Consider the following 23,996-nt stretch of genomic DNA (forward strand, 5'->3'; position numbering starts at 1 on the left):
ATATATCACTGTATATTGCATACCCACAGAGATGCTGATAGAGTAGGGGCACTTACTGTATATATCACTGTATATTGCATACCCACAGAGATGCTGATAGAGTAGGGGCACTTACTGTATATATCACTGTATACTGCATACCCACAGAGATGCTAATACTGTAGGGGCACTTACTGTATATATCAGTACTAAACTTATTCTGCATAGTGACAAGGTTCAACAGTATTCAGTAGTTTTCACCCCACGTACAGTCAGCTTACAAACAATGTAAAATAAGTGGTATATGAATTCTCTTACTGTAAAAGACCAAATCCAGTTTTTCCACACACTGACGGGGTTCACTCCTGCAGTTTATAAAACATTTTGGCTCTGCATCCCAAACAGTGAGGCTGCTGACATTCCAAACTGCTGTTGCACTATTCAGTTTATTCACAGGGTTAACAGAAGCCTCCCAGCCAGCCCCCATTACATCTTCTCGTGTTGTGGAGCAGTTGACAGTCACTGAGTCTCCAAATTTCACCACGATTCTAGAGGGGTAGATATTCACATCACAGGCGAGAGGAGCAGCTTTTAAAAGAGATAACAATTAACTTAATACTTTTATATTCTTGTCTTTCACAAGGAATATAATGCAGGTATATTACAGATTTAATAAAACGGTATGTTCCATTCATTCAAACAGGTGCAATACATTTTCTTAAAGAATATATATATATATATATATATATATATATATATATATATATATATATATATATATATATATATATATATATATATATAAAGCAGTAACGGATGCAAAACGCAACATTTAATCTTGGTTTTCTGCAGTATAACCTGTATAAACACTGCTTAATGTAAATCATTTTGCATTAGGGGCTTTGGAAACCCAAACGTGTAGAACACAATTAGAATAAAAATCTGCTACAACAGATGTGAAACACCTTTAGTTTACCTGTAGAAGAACCCATATAACCCATATAAAACGATAAAGGGAACTTACGTTCTGTAGTAGAAAACAGAAGAGCTAAAATAAAGATAATCGGATTTCCAGGTTCCATTTATGGGCGTTCTGTAGTAAAGTGTTCTTAGTTCGCTTTGTGAAACAGCACAGCTAGCATTGTTCAGCTCAAATCGAAAGTAAAACAAGAAGAAAAAGGTTATATATACATACGCATGTGCACTCCAATGTTAGCACGCGTTTTCTTTCCAGTGCGCAATGACTAGGCAATGAGCAGGGTATCAGAAAGCTCCGGTTATTTTTGTTAGCAACATCAGAATTTATCAAGGGCAATCGTTTGAATGGCAAATGATACAGAAAGACACCATCACATAATTAAAGTTATCATAATCTCCAGTTTGCAAAGATGTGTACAGTTCATTCAGATGCATACAATAATATGTACAAAGTCTTTAGCATACAAAAAAAAAATTAACTGAAATAAATAAATACAGCTAGATTGAAAAATCCTGCCTGTCACGAAAGGGAAAAAAATGTAAAAGCTGAAGTTCAGCCCAAACCATCAGAAACGTTGCAAATGGCAAACCTAGCGGTTCCCAATACTCTGCTTCAAAAGTCAGTGTTTTCATGAACACGCACAATACAGTACAATCACGCTGAGCCCTAAACAACCCTCTTTGACGTGCACTGCACTTAATATGAAAAAAGCTTTAGTGCTTCAATTCAAACCAACACCTATCAAACTTTGCAGATAACAAGCTTAACGCTTCCCAATACCTTTCCAATAATCGATTAAGTTCCCACATTTTAGAATAGTATTGGTGAGTGTTATCCCAGAGTTTCTATGGTTGGAATTTAAGCACACTGACCCTGCATATCATATATCACGTGTTGAATAATGAGCGTGTTTAAGGTCCAGGGAAAAGCACGGTGCATTTTAATTCCACGCTTTTTATTTACACTCTATTGCAGCAATTTGTTTCACTAAAAAGTGCAGCTGATACTGTATATAATATCACTTTGTCAGTACTACATAAAGCCACAGGAGGCCGCTCTCATCAACGGCAAGTTTAATGGTAGTGGAAGAAAGGAAACTGTTTCTTATGTAAACTATAAAGCAGATGTGTTTGGAGGTGTCCCTCCTGACTGCTTCTCTGCCATCATTTTACATGAAACATATCATCATATGACTTGATAAACTGATTATATATATATATATATATATATATATATATATATATATATATATATATATATATATATATATATATATATATATATATCTTAATCACACATGTAGGAACCCTCCCTCCCCCATAAATAGTACTAAACTTCCCCTTGAAGATGGTCCTTGAAATGTCCAAGTGAGAAATCATAGCACTTAACTGTCTTTGATTTTAATGATCAGAACAGTGCATGAACCCTGATAAGAGCTCAGCTGGCTTCAATACCGCTGTCTCATGAAAAATAAAAAACAACATAGGGAGGATACTTCACCCTTCACGAAGGTCACAAGAAGCAAGAGGAAATAACTATTACAGTAAACAGATTTTGTTCCTGTTTCCTTAGCTATCCCTTTTGCTCCAACTTATTTAAAATGCATTAACACTTTAGTGGTTGTGTGATTGTAATTAGATAGATAGATGGACATATAGATTACTATTAAACAAGCATTGAGTTTACTGTACACCACCAAACTATTCAAACACAAAAATGAAAATAAACTGTGAAAGCATCCAGAAAGCCAACAAAAACAAACAGAAGACTGGACTGCTTAAGAAGTGCTAACTAAGGCTGTACCATACAGGCACTGTACAACTCACTGAATTCCCGTGGCTGGGATAGTCACATCTGTATGGGGACGTGGACATCTGCCGCTTCCTATGCTTCACTGCTTTCATACAGATGAAGAAACGCACTGCAAACGCATGTCTGTTGTGCAGTACCTTGCAGTGGCCACACAAAATGTTGAGATCAATTTCAAAAAATAATAAATGGTATAAAATGAATTTAATGGCATATCCCTTTGAGACATCAAAGCTCATCACAGTGTGAGATGTGTGCTATTGATGAATAAAGGGGAGGAACTCTTGCTCCATTTTCTTAATTGTCTTCTCTACCAATAATCCCCCTTCACTCTACAAAAGGGGTGGATGGGGGCTCCTTCAGGAAAGTTCCTACTTTTCATTTCATACAGTAGGCACAGTGGTACCCTCTGCATGATTTAAGATGAGGGCAAACGCAAGAGATCCTGGCTAAAATGGTCACATGTTTGCAGTTCTAAATAACACCGCTGACATTGTAAAATATAATGATTTTATTATAGTATATTCATACAATTGTAACACAGTAAGTCCACACCAATACGCTTTAATTTTACAAATGAGTTTGGAGGCTGTCACCTGTGCAGGTATGTGCACAGCATCAACCAGCTGTCTTTCAACCTGGCTAGTATCAACAGGCCAGCAAAGTCAAGGTGCAGCATGTTGACTTCTAGCAGGCTGTAGATTTTGATTACAATCACTTGTGGAAATATAAAAAAGCTTGAGCATTGAAAAGGTCATTTAAAAAAATGTAATTGCATTTTAAGTATATCTTTTAAAATTAAATTAAATAAACCAACAAACATTTTTGTTAAAGTGATACAAACGTTAGCTACTGATTACATTCCTCAAGGCACTGTTTTATGATTCTAGTCACAATCAGAAACATCTTGTTAAAAATAAATAGACTGTTTTATAAAATGTGGGGTGTTGCTGGAAGATTCTAAACCACCCATGACAAGAAACTTGGCTTAAACTTAAAGGGGCAAAATAACTTTAGTGTAACAGCTTCCTTGCAAACTTCATTTATGTTTTTCAGAAGATTTTCGAGACTTTGCCCTGGGAGTGAATCTGCGTACTTGGTTTTTACCCATTTAAGAAAAGGTTGTGTTTTTATATAAACTTTACATTTGAACTGATATCTGATATGCACCTCGTCTAAGTTATTTTCAGTTAGTTTCAGTACAGTAGACAATTGCATATTCAGTCATTTTTGTATACAGTTACATTTCCAAATAAAAAAGGCATTTTAAAAATTTAAATACCTACCAATATATCAATTTAGTGAACAGTGTTAGCTTAAGGCTGTATTTCTGTGCAGTGTATTTTAAGAAACCGTTGATGACATCACAAAGAGGAGCCTGCTCTGGAATTCTATTGGGTCCTTGCCAATGCTGATACTGCACATGAGCAGAAGCGAGTATAAATACAAGGGCTCTTTTCCAGACAAGGCTTTGTTTTTATGCTTGGGTTCAAACCTGTCGCTCTGCAAGGTAAATAAATCCCTCTGAGCGAGCAAACAAGAGGACATGTGCCTGTCTTCATGAAGAAGCAAACACAAGTTCCACATGCCTTCTGTCTTTCACTGTAGTAGAGCATCGCCCCAGAGCATGACCTTAGCACTGCACTTGCAAGCCAGAGGTCTAGGGATCACTGACAGCAATGTGGCTCCTTCATAAAGTCAAGCATTTTTGGAAGTTTGATGTAGGCAGTTAATTCTTTAATTATACATACTGTGCTTGGCTGGGTTTGTGAGGGTTCGGGAGAACGGTAGGCAGGTGGATGACAAACGTCCTTTTCGGTGGGTTCATATTGGTGTTAAGGGTATTTCTTCAGCCCCCTTTCCATTATGTCCCATGCTGCCATTTGCACTTGAAGGTTTCCCTGCTTTGAGGCTGTACTCTCCTGTTTTATGGCGTTTGTAGTACATACGGTACAGGACAATTATTAATATTAGAATAAGAAGAACAAATAGTGCTGCAACTCCTGCTATTAATGGAAGGAGGTAATCTGTGAAGGAAATAAAAAATGAATTGTAAGCAGAACACATATTTCATTCCACTCTACGAATGTGCTTGTTTTTTTTGCTTGCGTGAGGGTGTTGGCTAATTTAAGACCTTTTTGTTTCCAAGCACATTTTGTTTTCAGTGTTTCTGTTTCCCTCTGAACTCTCCTAAGTATTCTCTTGTTAAAATACTGCAATACATTATTTCACATTCAGAGCAGAAACGCGTGTGCTGCCAAATACTCAAGACATCATCTGTAATCTAGATTTCTCTTATTTTGTGTCTTTTCTATGGTTCTGCCATTAGCCCAGGACTTTCCTGGAATTGATACTTTGAATAATGATCCTGTTTAAACAGAATACATAAACAAATCAATCATGCACTGCCATCGTCCTAGTTCCTCGCTCTAATGCTCTCACCCTAACTGGCGATACTAAAACTGGAGTAATCAAAGATTATGTTGTTTTTACAAACATTCATGTTTTTACTTTACAGTTATACAGATTATCAGTATTTTAGATATTGTTAAGACTATGAAGCTCACAGAAATACAGACTTAAATTAGGTGACAATCTTTTCTTTTAGGTAAAGTTGCAAGTTAAAATAAAATAAGTGTTGCAGATGGATGTGTGGAGATTGGTAGATGAAGTAGGAAGCCTCCAATTGCATTAAATGGTTTACATTACCTATGACTATAACTGTAACTTTCCTTGTGGAATTTCCATGTATGTTCCAAGCATGGCATTCATAAACACCCTCATTGCTAGAGGAGACTCCTGTGATAGTCAAAGTGGACACATTATCCCTCGTCGTGGTGTTCACATTATCAGCTTCAGGGTGTTTCCACGTGTATGTAGGGGATGGGATAGCTTCAGCAGTGCAGTTAAAAACAACGCTGTCCCCTTTCACAACAGGCACACTTTCTTCTGCAGGGTTTATTACACTGGGCTCATCTGAAAGGAAGAACCGGATTAAGAAAGGTGCTATAATAATTCATTCATATTCGCTCTTTGAAGGGACACTGTGTATAGCGCACATTTTCACAATACTTGTGAATACATTTTGCACTTTTTCTCGGGGGTGGGGGGGTGGGGTGGGGTTATACTACTATAGAATCAACCAGTTCCCATGGAAACACTTCCCAATACTTTCTTCCAAAAAGTGGGGTTGTCATTAATACAATATAATGATCACGTTCAGCCCTACAAAAACATGCTTAAGCATTTTTCACATTAACCTTTAGGATGTCCCAACAAGCACTCTCATCTTGAGAAGAAGAACTGGCCTCATTGCTCCCCTCCCCTCTCCTCGACCCTTTCCACTGGGAAGACTCCCTCAAGGGTGGTGTTCAGTCAGCTGTAAGAGTCTTGCTCATGCCATGCCTACGGGATACACTTTCCAGTATTAGCTTAGACTTACACCCCACAGTGACTGTCACAGTCGCAGTTGCAGATCCCAATTTGTTCACAGTTTTAAGCTGGTAGACTCCTCCATCTCCTCTCATCAGTATTTTGGATGAATCAAACTCTTTGCTATCCTTTAACCACACAGTTTTCGGGGGAGGATTTCCCTCAGCTTCACAGTCAAAGTGGCTGCTGAGTTTTTCTCCTTCTTTCAAATCTTTACTGGCAGGGAAACGTGTTTTTATCGTGGGAGGATCTGTAGTTTTTGGAAATAAGAAACAAAAGATACATTTGCAAGTTAAATATGCAATGTCATTTTTTTTTATAATAAAAGCTTATTTTTAGAGATTCATATAAAGACCCTATCATGATCTCTCTCTATTAGGATGAGTTATTCAGTAATACAAGCATCTGTCATTTATTGACTGAATGAAATAGAGGGACTCCCCTGAATGGCCCCTTTGTTATACTGCATGTATAATTGTACCATGTCAAGTTTCATATCTAGGGATCTATTTTATAATGCATAAATGTTTTAGCAGAGCAACTTCTCAAACTCCATAGAGTTCACACAAACTGTTTTAAAATTTCTAACAATGTCAATAAAAAACCGTGACTGAAGGGGATATTATAAACCTCAGAACTTTCACCTGTGCATTGGAAAGCTTGAACAACAACACACACACACACATGCAAACAACGGCATACTGTATACTTACACAAAACACTCAAGGTGGCACTTTGGTTTTTCTTAACAGATGCAGCAGCTAAATTCAGCTCAGTCTCACAAGTAATCACTTTTCCGTTGAGCTCTTTCTCAGCTTTAAACACGTACTGTGCGGGTGCACTATTGTGAGATTCATTTACAGGAAAACCGTTGAGGAGCAGCCTTTGGGTTGCAGTTTCTGGGACTGAGCCATTCACACTGCATGTAACAATCCCTGTATGATTTACTAGTACAGCCTCAGTGTGAACGGTGGGCTCTGGTAGCACTGCAACAAGACACACATGTTAGTACAGTACACCATTTCAGAATCTCTTCATCTGGTCCTCTAGCAGTGGCATAGCTACAGAATTATACCAGGCTGGAATACAGGAGGAAGACTGACTCTTCATAGTTTACAGACAGATTTGTAAACTGGAGCCAGTTACAGGGGGTTAGGTTCTCGCTAGCCATTTGCTCAACAAGTCATGTTTAAAAGTGTTCTTACAGTGTGTTTTGCCCTTTAAACATATCACCAATTTTGCCAATTGTTCGACATGTTTGTAAGCTTGAGAAATAATGACTTACAAATTGGTGAGTTTATTTTGTATAAAAGAGCACAGAGATGTAAAAATACTGGGACAATGTTTTTACTTACCGTAGCCTTGAATAGTTTTATTTGTGCTTTTAGACAAAGATCTGAGAGACACATGACATTCAATCATTGCAGGTTCAGCAGAATCCAGAGTAAAACTTTCTTCAACATACACATTGTCCATGTTGGAGCGCTCTGTGTGAATTTTATTATTTATCAGCAGCTTTGCTTGGACTTCTTCAGCTGGGAAGGCATTTTTAAGCTCGCATCTCACTGTAGATGTCTGGTTGACTTCTACATTTTCTGATACAGTAAGGATTGGTTGCTCTTCAAAATCTACAATACAAGAAACAGACCTGAACATCCAGTTAAAATATACCATACTGCTAATGTACTATTGCCTTTGAGATGTGTGTACAATCCCTGGGTTTCATGACATGCACAATGAGAACAATCACAAAGAACAACAAGAGCACGCGGTCAGTGTTGTGGCACTCGGTGTCGTTTTAGATCTGGGGTTGCCCGTGTTAGAGCCGGGCTGTTCATAGCTGACCTTTGTCTTGCACCAGGTATGGCCACACTGTTACTGGCAGGGGAATGAGAAGACTGCAAGAGCACTGTGTAAGCTTGCCTTTAACAGGGGACAATGGGGTTAGTTAGATCAATGGCAGCAATGAAAGACTTTCAGTTCATTTACAAACTGACTGGTTAGGTCACAGACCTTGATTAGCACTACTGTTGGACTTGCTAATGGTACAGTACCTGCATTAGTCCCAGAAAGGTGCTAATCAGTTTTTGAAACAGATGGGCAAGAAGGTTTTGAGTGGGGAGGAGGCTCATGTCTCTACTGCTGATACCACCTTAGTGGAATGCAGGCAAAGTGAGATGTGAAAATAAACTGTGATGGGGTCTACTTTCTGAAAAAGCAGAATCCGCAGGAATTATATTTCATTGTGAAATTAAACACGACTGTCTACGGGACACTGTAGCTTTAACTGATGCTTCGATTTGCTGCTTTGAGATGATTGTTGCTGGTGTGTTTTAACTCATTCGTTGATTACTGACTGCCACTGATTTTAATGTTGACAACCTCGTTGTAATATTTACTGATTGATGAATCTCCTTGATGCCTCACTCCTCATGCAGCTAACTGCCTATTAACAAATGCTTTCCTTCTGATGACAGCTGTTGTGTAAAGAGAAATTCACAATCTAATGAAAAACATTGTATGTCTTCTAGCTTCTTTATAATAGTTTTCTTGCATGGCGTTTATTAGCCAATTGTCCAATACTTGATTAGAAAATTGGCTGCTGATTGCCCTTGCCTGAAGGACAGGGAAACTATATTACAAACAGGGAAAGAGTTTCTAAAGACTTACCAATTGGAAACATTCTGAACGGGAGAGATGAATTTTGTATTGGTTCTCCTGGTCCCAATTGAAGCTCTGCTACACAAGTGTACTCGGATCCATTGTCTGCTCTGGTCGGTGTTACTGGAAAGGGGACGCTTGCATTCACAGGAAACCGTGTGGAGTCATGAGTAAAGCTTCTATTCCCAAGCTCTTCATCTCCCTTATACAGCTTCACACTGAGATATCTGGCAGGAGCCACATCTAGGACCTGGCACGTTATATTAGATTCTACACCGATCTTCATAAACTCAGGAGCAATGAGGGAGACGCTTTCTGGATACTCTGCAAGTGAACATACAAAACTTTGTTTTTGCTACAGGCTGATACTAAAATCCTCAGATCAGTGTGCTGTATAGAAATATACCAAACACACAAAGATAATGCAGATTAAATGCAAACGCTGCCCTTACAGAAAAGTTTGAAAAATAACACTGCGATGCTATCCTGAAAAAACCCTGTCAGAACCATGTGCAGATCCCACCACTTACTGTATATATCAGTACTAAACTTGTTCTGCATAGTGACAAGGTTCAACGGTATTTGATAGTTTTCACCCCACGTACAGTCAGCTTACAAACAATGTAAAATAAGTGGTATATGAAGTCTCTTACTGTAAATGACCAAATCCAGTTTTCCTAAACACTGACGGGGTTCACTCCTGCAGTTTATAAAGCATTTTGGCTCTGCATCCCAAACAGTGAGGCTGCTGACATTCCAAACTGCTGTTGCACTATTCGGTTTATTCACAGGGTTAACAGAAGCCTCCCAGGCAGCCTCCAATATATCTTCACGTGTTGTGGAGCAGTTGACAGTCACTGGGTCTCCAAATCTCACCACGACTCTAGAGGGGTCGATATTCACATCACAGGCAAGAGGAGCAGCTCCTAAAAAAAGATAAGAATCATCAACTTCATATTTAATTTATTGTCTCCCACAAGACCATTCATGCAATGGTGGCTTTCACTTTCACATAGTTGTGGTCAGTGGTGTTTACAATGCATCATTGCAAAAGCAAAATACATGTGTTTAAAATGTGTGCCAACAATGGCTAGAGCTGCAGTTCTATGTGATTGTCACACAATTAAATATCATGATTGCATTTATTGAGAGTAGGATAGGTTATACCTTTACCTTTTCATAAATATGAATTTTAGAAACAAGTGACCTGCATGGTAAAGCATAGAAAAGTCACAGAAAACTATGGTGATTGTAAAACCATGCGAAAAGCATAGTAAACACGCAACACTTCAGGGGTGACAGCAGGTATAAACTGAGCAACAGCCAGTGGTTCAGAAATGAACAGCAATCACAACCCAAAAGGAAGACATGCTTCTTGTTTTGAATTTCTGCTTTCATCCAAGTTATTCCTATAAATTGGTGCCAATCTCAGCTAGTGGAAGCTGCGACATGGTTCATTTCCTGTGATAATATGACCTTGTTTCCTGTACTCTAGTTCAGCGACAAGAGCCTATTAACTATGTAGTGAACCACTTGAAACAGTGTGGATATTATTGTCCTGCACCCTAATGTGATACCATAAAACAGAACAGCAGTTTGAGCCTTTTTCATCTTCCCTAGTATATATTTACATATTGTTCGTCTTGCTTTTTTGACTATACTATGAAGATGTCCTGCTATCTGGGGAGTGCTGGCAGTGAGTAAAGTCTGGAGTTTCAACGCTCTTTGGCACTGATACATCTTAAATCATGCATGACCCACAGCATGAGTTACACTATCCTACGTGTTTTACAAGAAGTCCCCTTAGAAAACCAGACTGGAATTTCCAACAGATGGTTTCGAAAATGAGTTAAGATGATTATGAGCAATAGCCTAGTTAATATTGACTGACCACTGCCAACAACACTGGTGAGTCACTAGAAATAATAGATTAGTTGTTAATAATAATAATAATAATAATAATAATAATAATAATAATAATAATAATAATAATAATAATAATAAATATCCCCAATTTAAAGTTGACTTGTTCTTAATATATAACCCTGATCCTTCATCTTGGTCCTCAAAGTAACAGTAAATCTGTTTTTGTTAAAAGAGAGCTCCTTTAGCCACTTCTCCTCGGAATAGCTGTGGTGACCAACCTATTTTCCTGCCGCACAGTAGTAGTCTATGCATATAGTTTGATTGATACTCTTCAAATGCTTAACCAACGTTCCGCGTTTTTTTTTTTTTTTTCATTTTAAATGCTGATTTTGTACCACGCACATGATTTAGTAAAGATTTCTGTTTCTGTAAATAGGACGCGCTATTAAATTTGATTTGTACTGTATGAAATAAATTCAAACGAACAGCAGCATGAATGTTTTTTCCAACCCTAATGCATACCACTTCCTTCCAGCAGTGGTTTTAAAATGGACCGGGCGTGTCTGGAATTTACAGCTGGGTATTATCAGCAGATCTGGCTCCAGAGTTAATCAGTGCTGGTCGGAGCTAGAATCTCTTACAGGGGATAATACGTGTGGTTTAGCCAGGTTTACTGCATTACACACACCGTTATGTGTAGATAAGTAATAAACGACTCGCTATATACATAACATTTACACTATCGTGTTTTTACATTGTTATCCTTACTGTAACCTGAACAGAATCACGATAAACTGTTTGCAATTGCACAAATAAGGGAAGAACAAGCTTTACTAAATTAATAATATATATATATATATATATATATATATATATATATATATATAATATATATATATATATATATATATATATATATATATATATATATATTTGCTAAACTAGCCCCGGGGCAGACCTGACCACATGGTGTCCTGGTCCTTTTATATATCGATTAGCGCTATAGAGATTTTTGAAACGATAACAACACGTGTACGGTATTTGTACAAATACATATAAATATAATAATAATAATAATAATAATAATAATAATAATAATAATAATAATAATAATAATAATAATAATAATAATAATAAACACAGTGCCTTACTTTGATTGAGTCTGTAGGCTCTCGTTTCTAAATTATAACTAATTATGAACTGAAATAACATGCTGTATCTTTTTAGGATATAAAACAAATACAGGCATAACTTACCGCTAGTTGCTATAGAGAAAAGTAATATCGAAACAGACAGAATAAGCAGTGGTATAACTTCCATTTGACTTTGTTTCTTAGTTTCCATTCCCAAAATAGAGTTTAAAAAAATAACAAAACACACACACACAATAGAAATCCAGCTTTAGAACAAGTAAGAACTCCAGCTCAGGACCGCTATCTCGTACCCTCTCTGTCAGCTTCCAGTGTAAACTCGTTTATAGGAAATGGTACGATAGATTACAGCATTACACCCCGAGCTAACTGCCAACCCCCTTCGTTATTCTTCAATTGTATCATAGACTGACGTGGAAATCCCCAAGCGCTGAAAATACCAGACCCCTCACACCCTTCCAAAGTGGAATTCCCAAAAGTCCGGTGCATCACCCTGTCTAATTAAAATAATAACAACAACAACAACAAAATAATAAAATAATAATAACAAAAATAATAATAATAAAATAATAATAATAATAATAAACGGAATAGGAATAATTAGAAAGTACTGTGCCTTTAACAGGAGCTGCTTGGAATGTTAATTCATATGTTTCATAGTAAAACTCCCACTCCACGATCTTTGTGTTAGTCTTACGATAACCTTGGGGCCAGTGAAACGTTTCCTTTGTGTTTAAATCTGTCATTGGTTGCCAGTTATTATTTAAATGGTGTTTTTAGACACCTTTGTTAGGACTTCCCCTGTCGCTTGCACAGAGGGACTCAGAATTTGAAGTCCCCAGCACTCTCTCTTAAAAGCAAGTCTTCTTCATTCCTGGGAGGAGTTTCATATATTTATCCTGGGAGTAACATACCCCTCCCCTCATTACAACACCCCTTGAGAAATGCTTCAAATGCCAGCAATTCCACACGGACGAGCCACAGTGTCGCCCCCCTCGACCCCCAGCAGCACTACGCTGACCAGGTCTGCGTGCCCTGCGCCCCTACACATGATCCGTGGCGGAATCATATTCTTAGTAAGCAGCATTGTAAACGGATATATCTGGAATGCATTACGTGAATTAAACGAAACTCTATAAGGTCACCCGAGTTAGCCGAGTCCCCCAGCGCGCTAAGGAACTGGCACCTTCTCATCTCGCAGTGATATAACAAACACCCCTAGAAACTACCAGTGCTAATTAACAGATTCATCACATTACCAGATCACATAGGTGCAGTTTACAATAAGTACATGCAAACATTTAATTTAAAGAAAGGAGCCTCATATAGTACCAGGTATGAAGTGAAACTGCATTGGAAAATGTGTCGCTTTCAAAACTGCACGTGTTACACCTAGGCATGGCCTGTGGTGGAAATATCTTAGCTGCAACCACATGACCGCTTTCCAATAGGCTTCTATGTTATCAGGCTGGCAACTTTACAACGCTTGGACCTTACCAAACTGCACAGGATTTGTGTTTTAACATTTCAACCCGTTACATACTGTTTAAAAATAGCTATCTGTATATATAGCAGCTGGGACACTGTGCTAATACTAGTGTGTATCAGTGGAAGAATTCTAGCAGCCTCATTGTGATACAGTTAATATGTCAAACTATGAAAGTCATGATACCATTGGGTCACTGTAGTTGCCCCTTGTGCAGCGATTGGATCTAAATTCAGAACCAAAACCATTGCCTTGCCATTGTAATACCTCTGGGCAATTCTTATTACAATTATCTTTTGCCTTACCATATTTCCCGTCAGCAATGCTGATTTAAGGTATAAGAATTGCTTATCTTTTAGTGCAGGCTTTGACTGGGGAAGGGAATTACACTTTCAACATGTTAAATGGGAAGAGCAGCATCATTCCAAATGGCTTACATGAGAAATTCCAGAGAGAGAGAGGAAGGAAACTAGAGGATTTATTGGACTCTTCCTTTCAACCGCACCTCATTTTGAATCGCTGTACACTACCTTAACCCTGCCGTTTAAAGATGAATGGGTGTTGCATTCGCTCACTGCTCCACCAAACTCTCTTTGAGCCCTCTTAGAGCCTGTAAGCATAATCACCAGGACGGATGAATGATAAAGACGACTCTGTGCGTGATATTGTACCAGCTGAGTCACTCGGGAACTCCTTGTGACACACAATTCCGAGTACACGGGCTGCCTCCCCCATGTGAAAAGAGCTGGCCTGCAGTTAGAAGATGAGTCTCCCTGTTAGGAACGGGAAAGGCTGTGGAACTGACAGACTGACTGCTTACAAATACATGTTTTTATTACTTATGGAATTCAACAGTATTTATTTATTTATTGTTTTGTTAACTGTTAACAAACAACTAATAAACATGTTAATGTACATTATTTATTTTCTGTTAACTGTTAGTTAATAATACATTATAGGCCAGCTAAAACTGAAAACACCAGCGCCCTATGGATGATCAATCAAACACCAGCGCCCTATGGATGATCAATCAAACATAGCCCATGATCAATCAAACACCAGCGCCCTATGGATGATCAATCAAACACCAGCGCCCTATGGATGATCAATCAAACACCAGCGCCCTATGGATGATCAATCAAACACCAGCGCCCTATGGATGATCAATCAATCTATGGATGATCAATCACACCAGAGCCCTATGGATGATCAATCAAACACCAGCGCCCTATGGATGATCAATCAAACACCAGCGCCCTATGGATGATCAATCAAACACCAGCGCCATATGAATGATCAATACTCAGTCGATCATATGCTTGAAATCGGTTCAAATTGTTACTGTAGTAATATTTACCAAATTAAATCAGGCTTTTATTAACCTTTAACAGACCTTAAAATAAAGTGTGACCGTATTTAGCAGAAGGGGACCAAGGTGGTGTTTTTTTTATTTTTTTTATTGGAAAACCCCTTGAAAGACCAAAAAAATGATAGTCGTATTATTATGTATGCGTCTACCTCATCAAAATGTTCTCGCCATGTGGGGAATGAGTTGCACAGTTTCCAAATATAACACGCACCAAGATTGTGCACTTCAGCTAGAAGAAGGACTCCTAGATTTATTCTGCAAACAAAAACATATTAATCAGAAGCATCAAGATAATTAAAAAACAAACAAAACAAAAACCTTAAAAAATAATATTTAATTTCGATACCAAATAATTAAAATTTTGAATTTATTTTAATAGTGTTAATACTTTAATACATGCCAGAGTGTTACAGCAATAACCTCCAAGGATGTCTGCTAAAATAATCCCGGCCCGCATTCACTTTTAGTTTTGCTATGACTGTGTTGTGATGAGTTTGAGCAGCTGACATGCAGTCTATTTTAAGTGCGTTCTCGCTTTTCAAACCGTTCCCTTCAAGGCGAGAGCTGACTTACTGACTGAACCCACAGGCAGAACGTGGCATAAAACCCGACAGAAAAGGCTGCGTGTGTCGGTGCATTTGAGCTGCATTACTGCAAGTTGTGCTTATTCTAGAACAATTCAATATTACCCTCACAGGTCGGGAGGGAGATTTGCAACCAAGGTTTATTGTACTTCTGTCACAGTCAGTGACAGGTTTTCTAAGCAATGAAACAAACGCAAATTTTACTTAAATAATCAGATTTACAAAATGACAGCAATGCAGTTTTGCTTCAGTTTTTGTTTTTAATTGAATTATAGCAGTGCATCTTGATATCCCCGCACTCTCTTGTGAATGTCTGGATCCCCCCACCCCTTGCAGTGATTCCTAATTTAGATAACTTTAAAGATACAGAAATAAAACAATAGATACAAAACACAAAACAGTCAACACTTTACCTCCCACAATAATTATTGTTTCATTTTTTTTTTTTTTTTGGACACCCTGTATAAAAACTAATTGTTTTCTTCTGTTAAACAGCGTTAACCAGGAAAGATCATGAGAAAAACAAGGCAGTAACTTTCCAGTACAATCACACCCGTGTCCTTATCTTCCTCTGTGTTGATCTTCAGAGCTGTACACAACACAAGAGAATGTGACTCAAGTCCTGAAAATCCCGTCAGTGAAACATAGCTTCCAGGAATTACTCGAGCTATGATGGGAAGGAAGCTCCAGGCAGTTAGAAATTTTAATACTGAGGCATCAGCCAAAGAGATGATTTCTCTCGTGGCATACAAAGTATGCACAGCTCAGCATTTATTGTCATATCATTAGGAATCTTCTGCAGATGTTCACACATGATAAACTGCTCCACAATAATGCCTAAACATTGTGATGGCAGATTTAATCGCTAATAGTAAAAGACTACATTCAAACAGATGATGCTTCTCGTTTCCTTCAATACGATGGAAAATAGTGTCAGAACTTCGTACAATAGTGGCTATGTTTCCTGTCATCTGCCAGGAATTTGACTCTTGCCAGGAATACTGTTTGGCAATGGGATTGGGACTTCTTGTACCAAGCAACTGAAAAAAATTATTTAACAAGAAATACATTTGTTAAGTAATTGTAGCTGACCATTTAAAAAAGGCTATATCTGGTACTACACAGGGATACAGAAATTTCAGTTTACAAGCTATGCTTTCAGACAGCTTTGCACTTCCTAGGTTATTTCACCTGGAATTGTCCCCAACCCTTCACTAGCTTCTTTCCTCTAAAAAGATAAATAAAAAATTCATTTGTTGACTGAATAAAGCATATAAACTGAGCTTCCTTTAGTCTGAAGTGTACCAGATATCATGGGTTAAAATGAAAATGTGCACATGCTGTAACATGTGTGTCTTTCAAAACTGCACATCCGGGACCCGCACAGCAAATCCAACTGCAAAATGGCTGAGATTCATTGATGGTATTTATTCTGTGAGCTACAATCGCTTTAATGTCAAGAAACTAATATTTTACAACTTTGGGAAGAATACCTTTGTATGTAAGTAGGTTGTAGCTTTTTTTTTGGGGGGGGGGGGGGGGTGTGTGCAGGGGGATAAGGTAAACCCCTTTTTATTCATTTCAGTTTTGCCTCTTGATCTGTAACACGACTGGAGATTTCATAGCCAGTAATGCAGTCAAAAGCAGTGTAGATGAGCCAAGGCACTTTGTCACAGTGAATTAAGATGGACTTGAAAGTTTTTTTATTATTCCCTTTATTTAACCAGATGAGTCAATTGAGAACAGATTCTCATTTTCAATAACAACCTGGCCAACAGGCTCACACCATAGCAGCAAAAACACACGACACAATACAATTCATACAAACGAGAAAAACAGAAACATTTAAAACAATAAGAATCACTATAAGCAGGGACAGATATCGGTTGGCAGGGATGTAACCCTGCGGCTAAAGGCATCCACAGTAAGACAACTGTTTAACTTGAATTTAAATTTTAACACATTCCAATCATTAGCTTCAGCAAACTGAAATGAGCTGCGACCAAAGACTGTGGAAACCATAGGCAGGACTAGTTTAATAAATTCACCTGCTCTTAAATTATAAGATGAAAATTATAACACATTAGGCAAATAAATAGGGGTCGTTCCAAGCAGAGATCTGTAAATTAATAAATACCAATAGCTCAGACTCGTATGTAGAGAGGACCATTTAATCCAAGAATGAAGACAGCAGTGGTGAATATGATAAGGAGCACCCGTCACAAATCTGATCGCTGAGTGCTATAAGACATCAAGTCTCCTAAGAGCGATTCTGGGGGCCGTTTTATAAATCATTCATGATGAAGAATGAGGAGAACCAACGTCTGAGCTAGAATGTACTTCTAGAACGAGTAAAACATGCTTTGTTGTGATATACAAAAAAACTAGCTGAAAAACTTGTAGATTTGTCAATATGTGTGTTAAAAGTTTAATGCACTATCCAGCCATATACCAAGCGAGTCACAGCTTATAAATATCTTGGTATATGGCTGGACAGTGCATTAAACTTTTAAGTCGTGACTCGCTCCAGTTCAATCTTATTAAGAGTTAGAATTTTATAATCACCATTACAGGCACCACTGCAATTATTTTAGTTTTTTCTGTTTAACATCATTATGCGTCCTTTGAGATTCCAGCAGGAACGTTGCTAGGGAGGAAGCCGAGTGCTCAAGGGGTTTCAAATGCACAGGAAGGAAAAGCGAACATTGTTTTGATAAATGCTGGCTTCGTTTCCTGGAAACAGCCACTTTGTGAGATTCTAACTGCTGCCGACTTGTGCCAAATAGCCACCTGGTGTTTGAGTCCAGACATGTGATCTTTATGCACATTGCTTTATTATTGTGTATTTATTTATTCATCTGTTTTAATTGACTAAATAAATCAATTAAGCACACATTTAAAAGAATAATGTACATTCACTTACTAAACACACACCTTGAAACAGCCACCTTGATCTTAACTGTTTAACTATGCCAAAGGTTTTAACCAGCAATACATCCACTGAAGCTGAGGTCCCGTTTGCAAGGGTATCCCAGCAAGATGACCAACAGAAGACAGCAATAGTTCCACCTCGCTAAAACAGAATCATACATTCAGTCTCGGGTCAGAAACATTTCCGTTGAGGTATTTCCTAAAAGCAACTCTTCCATGTAAATTTGACCTTGGTGTGCAGTATGCATTTAGCTGAGACACCGGGATTATCTATCAGAAGAGAAAACCAAGTTTCTGAGTCTATCTATTTGAGGTGTTGAAATCTCAGCCTTCAACCACGAAGACCTCATAGTATGTATAACTAGCCATGCATTTCCCTTATATGATTTGACCATAGTAAAAACATAGCAAGGTCTACAAAAGCATAGTGAAAGCATGCTAAAGCACCAGCAAGCATTGTAAGACTGATGTAAAGCATATTAATAAACATGGCAAACCAGAATAATCGATGGCAAATGCATAGTATAAGCATGGGAAAAGCACAAAAACACTGTTTTTATGAGGATTAGAACTGTGCTATCTAGCAAAGTTCATTGTTGTGGTGTTATCTATATGGCAGATGTGTCCTGTAAATGATTATAAATGAAATTTTGCAGCTAACTGTTAAAATAGGGAGTTGGCATCTGTTTATGAAGTGCTCTTCATCTTTAGTAAGTGTTTTTCAGATTGTGCATAGTGCTGTTTGCTAGCTTTGAATTCTGTATGTATCCTTGCACAGTTGAATCATGTGGTAACCTCACACTCTTTCTAACAGTGCTTGAGGTTGATATGAAACAGCTGCTGTCTGCCCTGGAATGCTGCTCTGTTCACAAATGCTTGGCAGCAGAAGCCTGTTGGTTCTGGGGGCCATGTACAGGCTGCTTGCTGTCCCTAAACACTGCGGTTTGCGGTGAGTTCCTGAGGTGAGCCTTTTGTTTGTTGGTTGTGTTGAACTGATGAAGAAGGAGAAGACCTGCTCTGAGGAGGCAGTGGATGTTGTTTTGTATTTATTTTTTAACAGAAGACATGTCTTCTATTACCTGAAGTCAGCTGCACTGTGAATGGGAGATAGCGAAAACAATATTATTAAACTCCTGACACGACCCCACTGAAGTAACTCCCAGTGTCTTCATTATCCTTCGCTTGCTTGTGGTTTAAATATATATATATATATATATATATATATATATATATATATATAGTATATATATATATATATATATATACCACTTTTTTGACTGCTCATTCATTTTAGTTTTTCAGTGTAATTTGTACTGGTTTGTAATAAAACGACCTTGTTTTTGGTTGCATTGTGTATCTGCCTTTTTTGTTGTTATCTTCATCAAGGTATGTTCTTCCTCCTAACAGTAAGGACGGCGTTGAACAGTTTAATATGTGAACGGCACAATCGAAAAACGTACAAAATCTTACCGAAAATGAATGTAAAATACAAGGCATTTAATATTACATTGGTTTCCCCTGCCCAGATTTTAACCCTGTCCTATCCAATGGTCACATGACTACAGAGTCAATGAACTAGACTCTGTACTGTGCATCTGTCTAGGATGTGACAATGTGTAACATTGTCTATAAGGTTAATTCTTTAAAAATGAGTGAGAACTGATATGAGTAACTGAACTCAGTGCACCAAGCAAGCAAATCCACTGGAGCACCTGGCTACAAGCAGGAAATGTATTTAACATTAACAATCAAGAGAGACTCGAACCCACAACCCTGAGGTTAGGAGTCTGCAGCTCTAATAACTGAACTACCGAGGAAACAGGGCCCCGTGAGCCAAAAATACAGCATTTTCTATCGTGGTCGACATTTTAAGAACAAACGCCCTCCAGTGGAATAATGAGTAATAATAACAATGAGGCTCAGTATGGTTTTGGACATGCATTACCCCATTCCACCGCTGGGTGGAGTCTTGAGACAGACATTCAGCAGTAGGAGGTCATGACATTTCAGAACCCATAACCTCCTACCGCTGCAAGTATGCCTAAGTCGTTTTTCATTCATTTTACACTGAATTTATGATTTTGTATTATCAGATGTTCGAGTTATGGGTTTATTAGTGCGCTGTTTATGTGCTAATGCGCTTCAATGTTGTATTTTGTTTGTTTTTTTTACTTTTTTTTGTCAAAAAACAAAAAGCGATATTTTCATGAAAAACATTTACGATTTTTTTTTTTTTTAAAGTGGAATAAAGAGGTATTGCATGCCAAGGGAAATGTACACGGTCGCCAGCAGCTCAGTCTTGTGTATATATTAATGTATTGTCCATGGTATGTGATACCTCATTATTCGTGGAGGGTGGTGGTTTTAACCACGGTAGAATATGCTATATTTTTTTGTTCACAAGATCTGCTGGCCAGGTAGCTCAGTTATTATAGCAGCAACACTCATGACCTCAGGGCTGTGGGTTCACATATTTCTTGATTGTTAATGTTAAATGCAGTTCCTGATTGCAGGCAGGAGGTCCAGTGTGTTTGTTTGCTTCTCGTGTGTTACACTTGGTGCACAGTGTTCAATTACTCAGTTGTGTATTCTTTCATTTTTAAAGAATCAACCTTATAGACAACGTTAAACAGGATCTTTCTTCTGGGAGATGAATAGTAGAGGTCTAGTTAACTAGCTTTCCATCCATGTGACCCATCATAGACAGAGATCAAACCTGGGCAGGGGAATTCAATGTGAAATGAAATGCTTTGTTTTTTTTTACATTTATTGTTGCAGAATCTTTGCTGCAATGTTAAAGGTAAACCCAGCAGGGGGCGAGTGGCTGGTCTATATCATGATCCTCGCAACCCCTCAGCTGCACTCATGAAGAATTCAAATACTGAGGAGCATTTGACTGATGTTTAAACGGCTCTCTGGCTGGCTCAGTTAGTAACGCAACAGCCTTTAGTTCTCTTGGCAGCTGGTTCAAGGCCCACATGAGATTTAAGATAGGTTTTTTTTTTTTCCCCCCATCATTTTCAGAGATATTGTTTAATTTACCTTATGGACCAGCTGTATAAGAGGTTTGGGTTTGATAAGCCCGCCTCTCTTCAGTGGCATGACGCTGCATGTGCGCTCTGACAAGGGAAGTGAATCTCATATACAAGGTTACACTGCCACACTGCCACAAGGAGTCAGGTGGTGCAGTGGGCTAGTTCACTTGCTTATCTTCTCTCTCTCCCCTTTGAGTTCTGGGTTCAAAATTAACTCACAATAACTCAATCTGTCAGATTCAATAGAAGACCGTTTTATTGGATATTGTATTGTATAAATCATTAGTTAAAGTACTGGCAGGAATATGACAGCAGGCTGGAGTAGCGCGCTGGCTGGCTTCGTTGTTAGAGCATTAGACTCTGATTTTTTTCAGAGTAGTTAGTTCAAGCCCCCCATGAGGCAAAAGTTTTAAAACTAGTGTTTAATTTACCTTTTTATCAATAAGGTTTCAGTTCGAGTCCAGTTCGTCACAAATGAAGCTGCATCCCATCTTAGCGCCAGGTCCACATCACACAGTGTAATAATGTGTTTCACGCAGTCAGAGAACCAGTCAGCTGGTTAGCTCTGTTGGTAGAGCTAGGTGCTGTGAGTTCCAGGTTAGTGGATTCAAACCCATGTTAGGAGTGTGTGTTTTTTTTTTCATTTTCAAACATTTTACCCATTTTGATAGACCTGGGTTTATGTAACAGGACAAGGCGTGTGATCTTAGCATACCAATAATATAAACAGGATAATAGAAGGTCTTCTGTGCAATGATAGACTATCACAAGGAGATAGTTGGCACAGTGGGCTCATTCCCCAGCATGCTGTGTTGTTCACTTTGGGGGACTGGGTTCAAATCCAGGTATATTCTTCCTTTATTTTCAAATAAATTTCCTCTAAAATGCAAGCTCTTCCATGGAAGTGAGATGGACTGGGTTCAAGTCCAGCAGTTCTTTGCTTGAGTTTCAAAGAATTTGTTAATTGACCTCATATATAGTGTGAAGCAGCACTTTCCTGTGGGAGCTGGTGGTGCAGGGGGCTAACCCCATGGCCTCCTCTCCCTGAAGGTGGTGGTTCAAATCCTGGTGAGTTCCTGTGGTAAGTAATGCTCTTGGTTAAGAGTCATGGTAGTGGTTGTAAGTCAGAATGTTGGTTGTAAGTAGTGATGCTGGTTGTAACTAACAATGTTGGTTGTGTTTCCACAGATGCAGGAGGAGGAGGGCAGCCTCCCCAGAAGAGCAGGAAGAAGAGGATGAAGAGGGGGCGTGGGGCCCCCGGCTGCAGGGGAGGTGGAAGACAGGGGTGTTGGTACCAGGTCAGAATTGTCTTATTGTTTGTTTTTTTTTTTCTAAAAAAAAAAAAACTGACACTACCATTCTGACCTGGCACCAACACCCCTGTCTTCCACCTCCCCTGCAGCCGGGGGCCCCACGCCCCCTCTTCATCCTCTTCTTCCTCTTCTTCCTGCTCTTCTGGGGAGGCTGCCCTCCTCCTCCTGCATCTGTGGAAACACAACCAACATTGTTAGTTACAACCAGCATCACTACTTACAACCAACATTCTGACTTACAACCACTACCATGACTCTTAACCAAGAGCATTACTTACCACAGGAACTCACCAGGATTTGAACCACCACCTTCAGGGAGAGGCGGCCATGGGGTTAGCCCCCTGCACCACCAGCTCCCACAGGAAAGTGCTGCTTCACACTATATATGAGGTCAATTAACAAATTCTTTGAAACTCAAGCAAAGAACTGCTGGACTTGAACCCAGCGAGCCCAACATGAGCGCCAATCGTTCCTCAACAGGCAAAGCTAGCGCTGCTGTTCACGACTCAACATTAGCAGCAGGCACATGCGCTGGGGAGTAAAGCAGGACAAGAACCTGGATGTCTTGGCTTTGCAGGAGTGAAGTGAGCTCTGTGATCACTGACCTTTTTCTTTCTGCAGAGGAAATGGAAGAGTAGCCTGGAAAGCGACCCCTCAGAGGAAGGACAGCGCTCTGATCGAGGACAGGTGGAGGAGCGTGAAAAGCCTTCAAGTCGTAGTTTAAAGTCTGAGCAAATAAAAGTGGCACAATTTGTGTGTGTGTGTGTGTGTGTGTTGCAGCTGTGATTAGTGCCTGGTTATTATAAATAAACCTGTATAGATCCCCTTTCAGGGCTTGTGTGACAGGGTGCTGCATGGTACCACGAAGAAGAGAAACGTCCACTCAGTATATATTTCAAAACATCCGGATTTATTATAGGAAAAATCTTTAAAGTAAACCAGTCGCTCCTCTACCAGCAATGCTAATGGAAGCCGATACGAGGGCTGCAGACCAACAAAAACACACTCTGCTACCCACAATCCTCCTGCACCAAACTGGGCTCCTTGGAAATGGAAAAGTAGAAAATGTGTTTATTGTTTCCTCACAGCTGTTGGTATTTGTTGAGAAAGGGTGTGTGGTGTGCTTAGTCTTACCAAACATATACACAATGCTCCAATTAAAGAAAAGCCAATAAGTACTTAGCTGTACTGTGAAACAGCACCCCTAATGGCCAGAGCCTGGGGCTGCGCAATGTCTTGCTCAGTGGGTGTGCTGCTGGTAAACCCTGGACTGGAGCATAGCTAAGATCTGGAGCTGCTCAATGCCTTGCTCAGGGGGTATGCTGCTGGTAAACCCTGGACTGAAGCGTGGCTAGGATCTGGAGCTGCTCAACACCTTGCTGCTGGCAATACAGGAATGTC

General features: G+C 39.0%; 1 protein-coding gene and 1 long non-coding RNA gene across 3 annotated transcripts in view; one reads left to right on the forward strand and one right to left on the reverse strand.

The window, feature by feature from the left end:
- The window catches only part of LOC121304515, a 31,072-nt gene extending 7,082 nt beyond the window's left edge, over nucleotides 1-23,990 (forward strand). The window contains exons 2-3 of the long non-coding RNA XR_005947963.1: nucleotides 19,062-19,209; nucleotides 23,217-23,990. This is a non-coding gene — a long non-coding RNA (uncharacterized LOC121304515). The remainder of the gene's footprint in view (nucleotides 1-19,061; nucleotides 19,210-23,216) is intronic.
- LOC121304513 (intercellular adhesion molecule 3-like) lies at nucleotides 3,264-12,727 on the reverse strand. Of its 2 annotated transcripts, none has more exons than XM_041235677.1 (8): nucleotides 12,494-12,727; nucleotides 9,514-9,786; nucleotides 8,870-9,184; nucleotides 7,555-7,827; nucleotides 6,913-7,185; nucleotides 6,210-6,449; nucleotides 5,477-5,743; nucleotides 3,264-4,794 (listed from the first exon to the last, which is right to left on the reverse strand). In XM_041235677.1, the coding sequence occupies exons 1-8, from the start codon at nucleotides 12,621-12,623 to the stop codon at nucleotides 4,592-4,594; spliced, it is 1,974 nt and encodes a 657-aa protein (XP_041091611.1). In that variant the 5' UTR covers nucleotides 12,624-12,727; the 3' UTR covers nucleotides 3,264-4,591. The 2 variants fall into 2 exon arrangements, with proteins under 2 accessions (XP_041091611.1, XP_041091612.1); XM_041235678.1 differs by lacking the exon at nucleotides 12,494-12,727 and adding an exon at nucleotides 11,983-12,385.
- Nucleotides 23,991-23,996: the final 6 nt, after the last annotated feature.

This window comes from Polyodon spathula, chromosome 38 (assembly GCF_017654505.1).
Source record: "Polyodon spathula isolate WHYD16114869_AA chromosome 38, ASM1765450v1, whole genome shotgun sequence".
NCBI classification, from domain to species: domain Eukaryota; kingdom Metazoa; phylum Chordata; class Actinopteri; order Acipenseriformes; family Polyodontidae; genus Polyodon; species Polyodon spathula.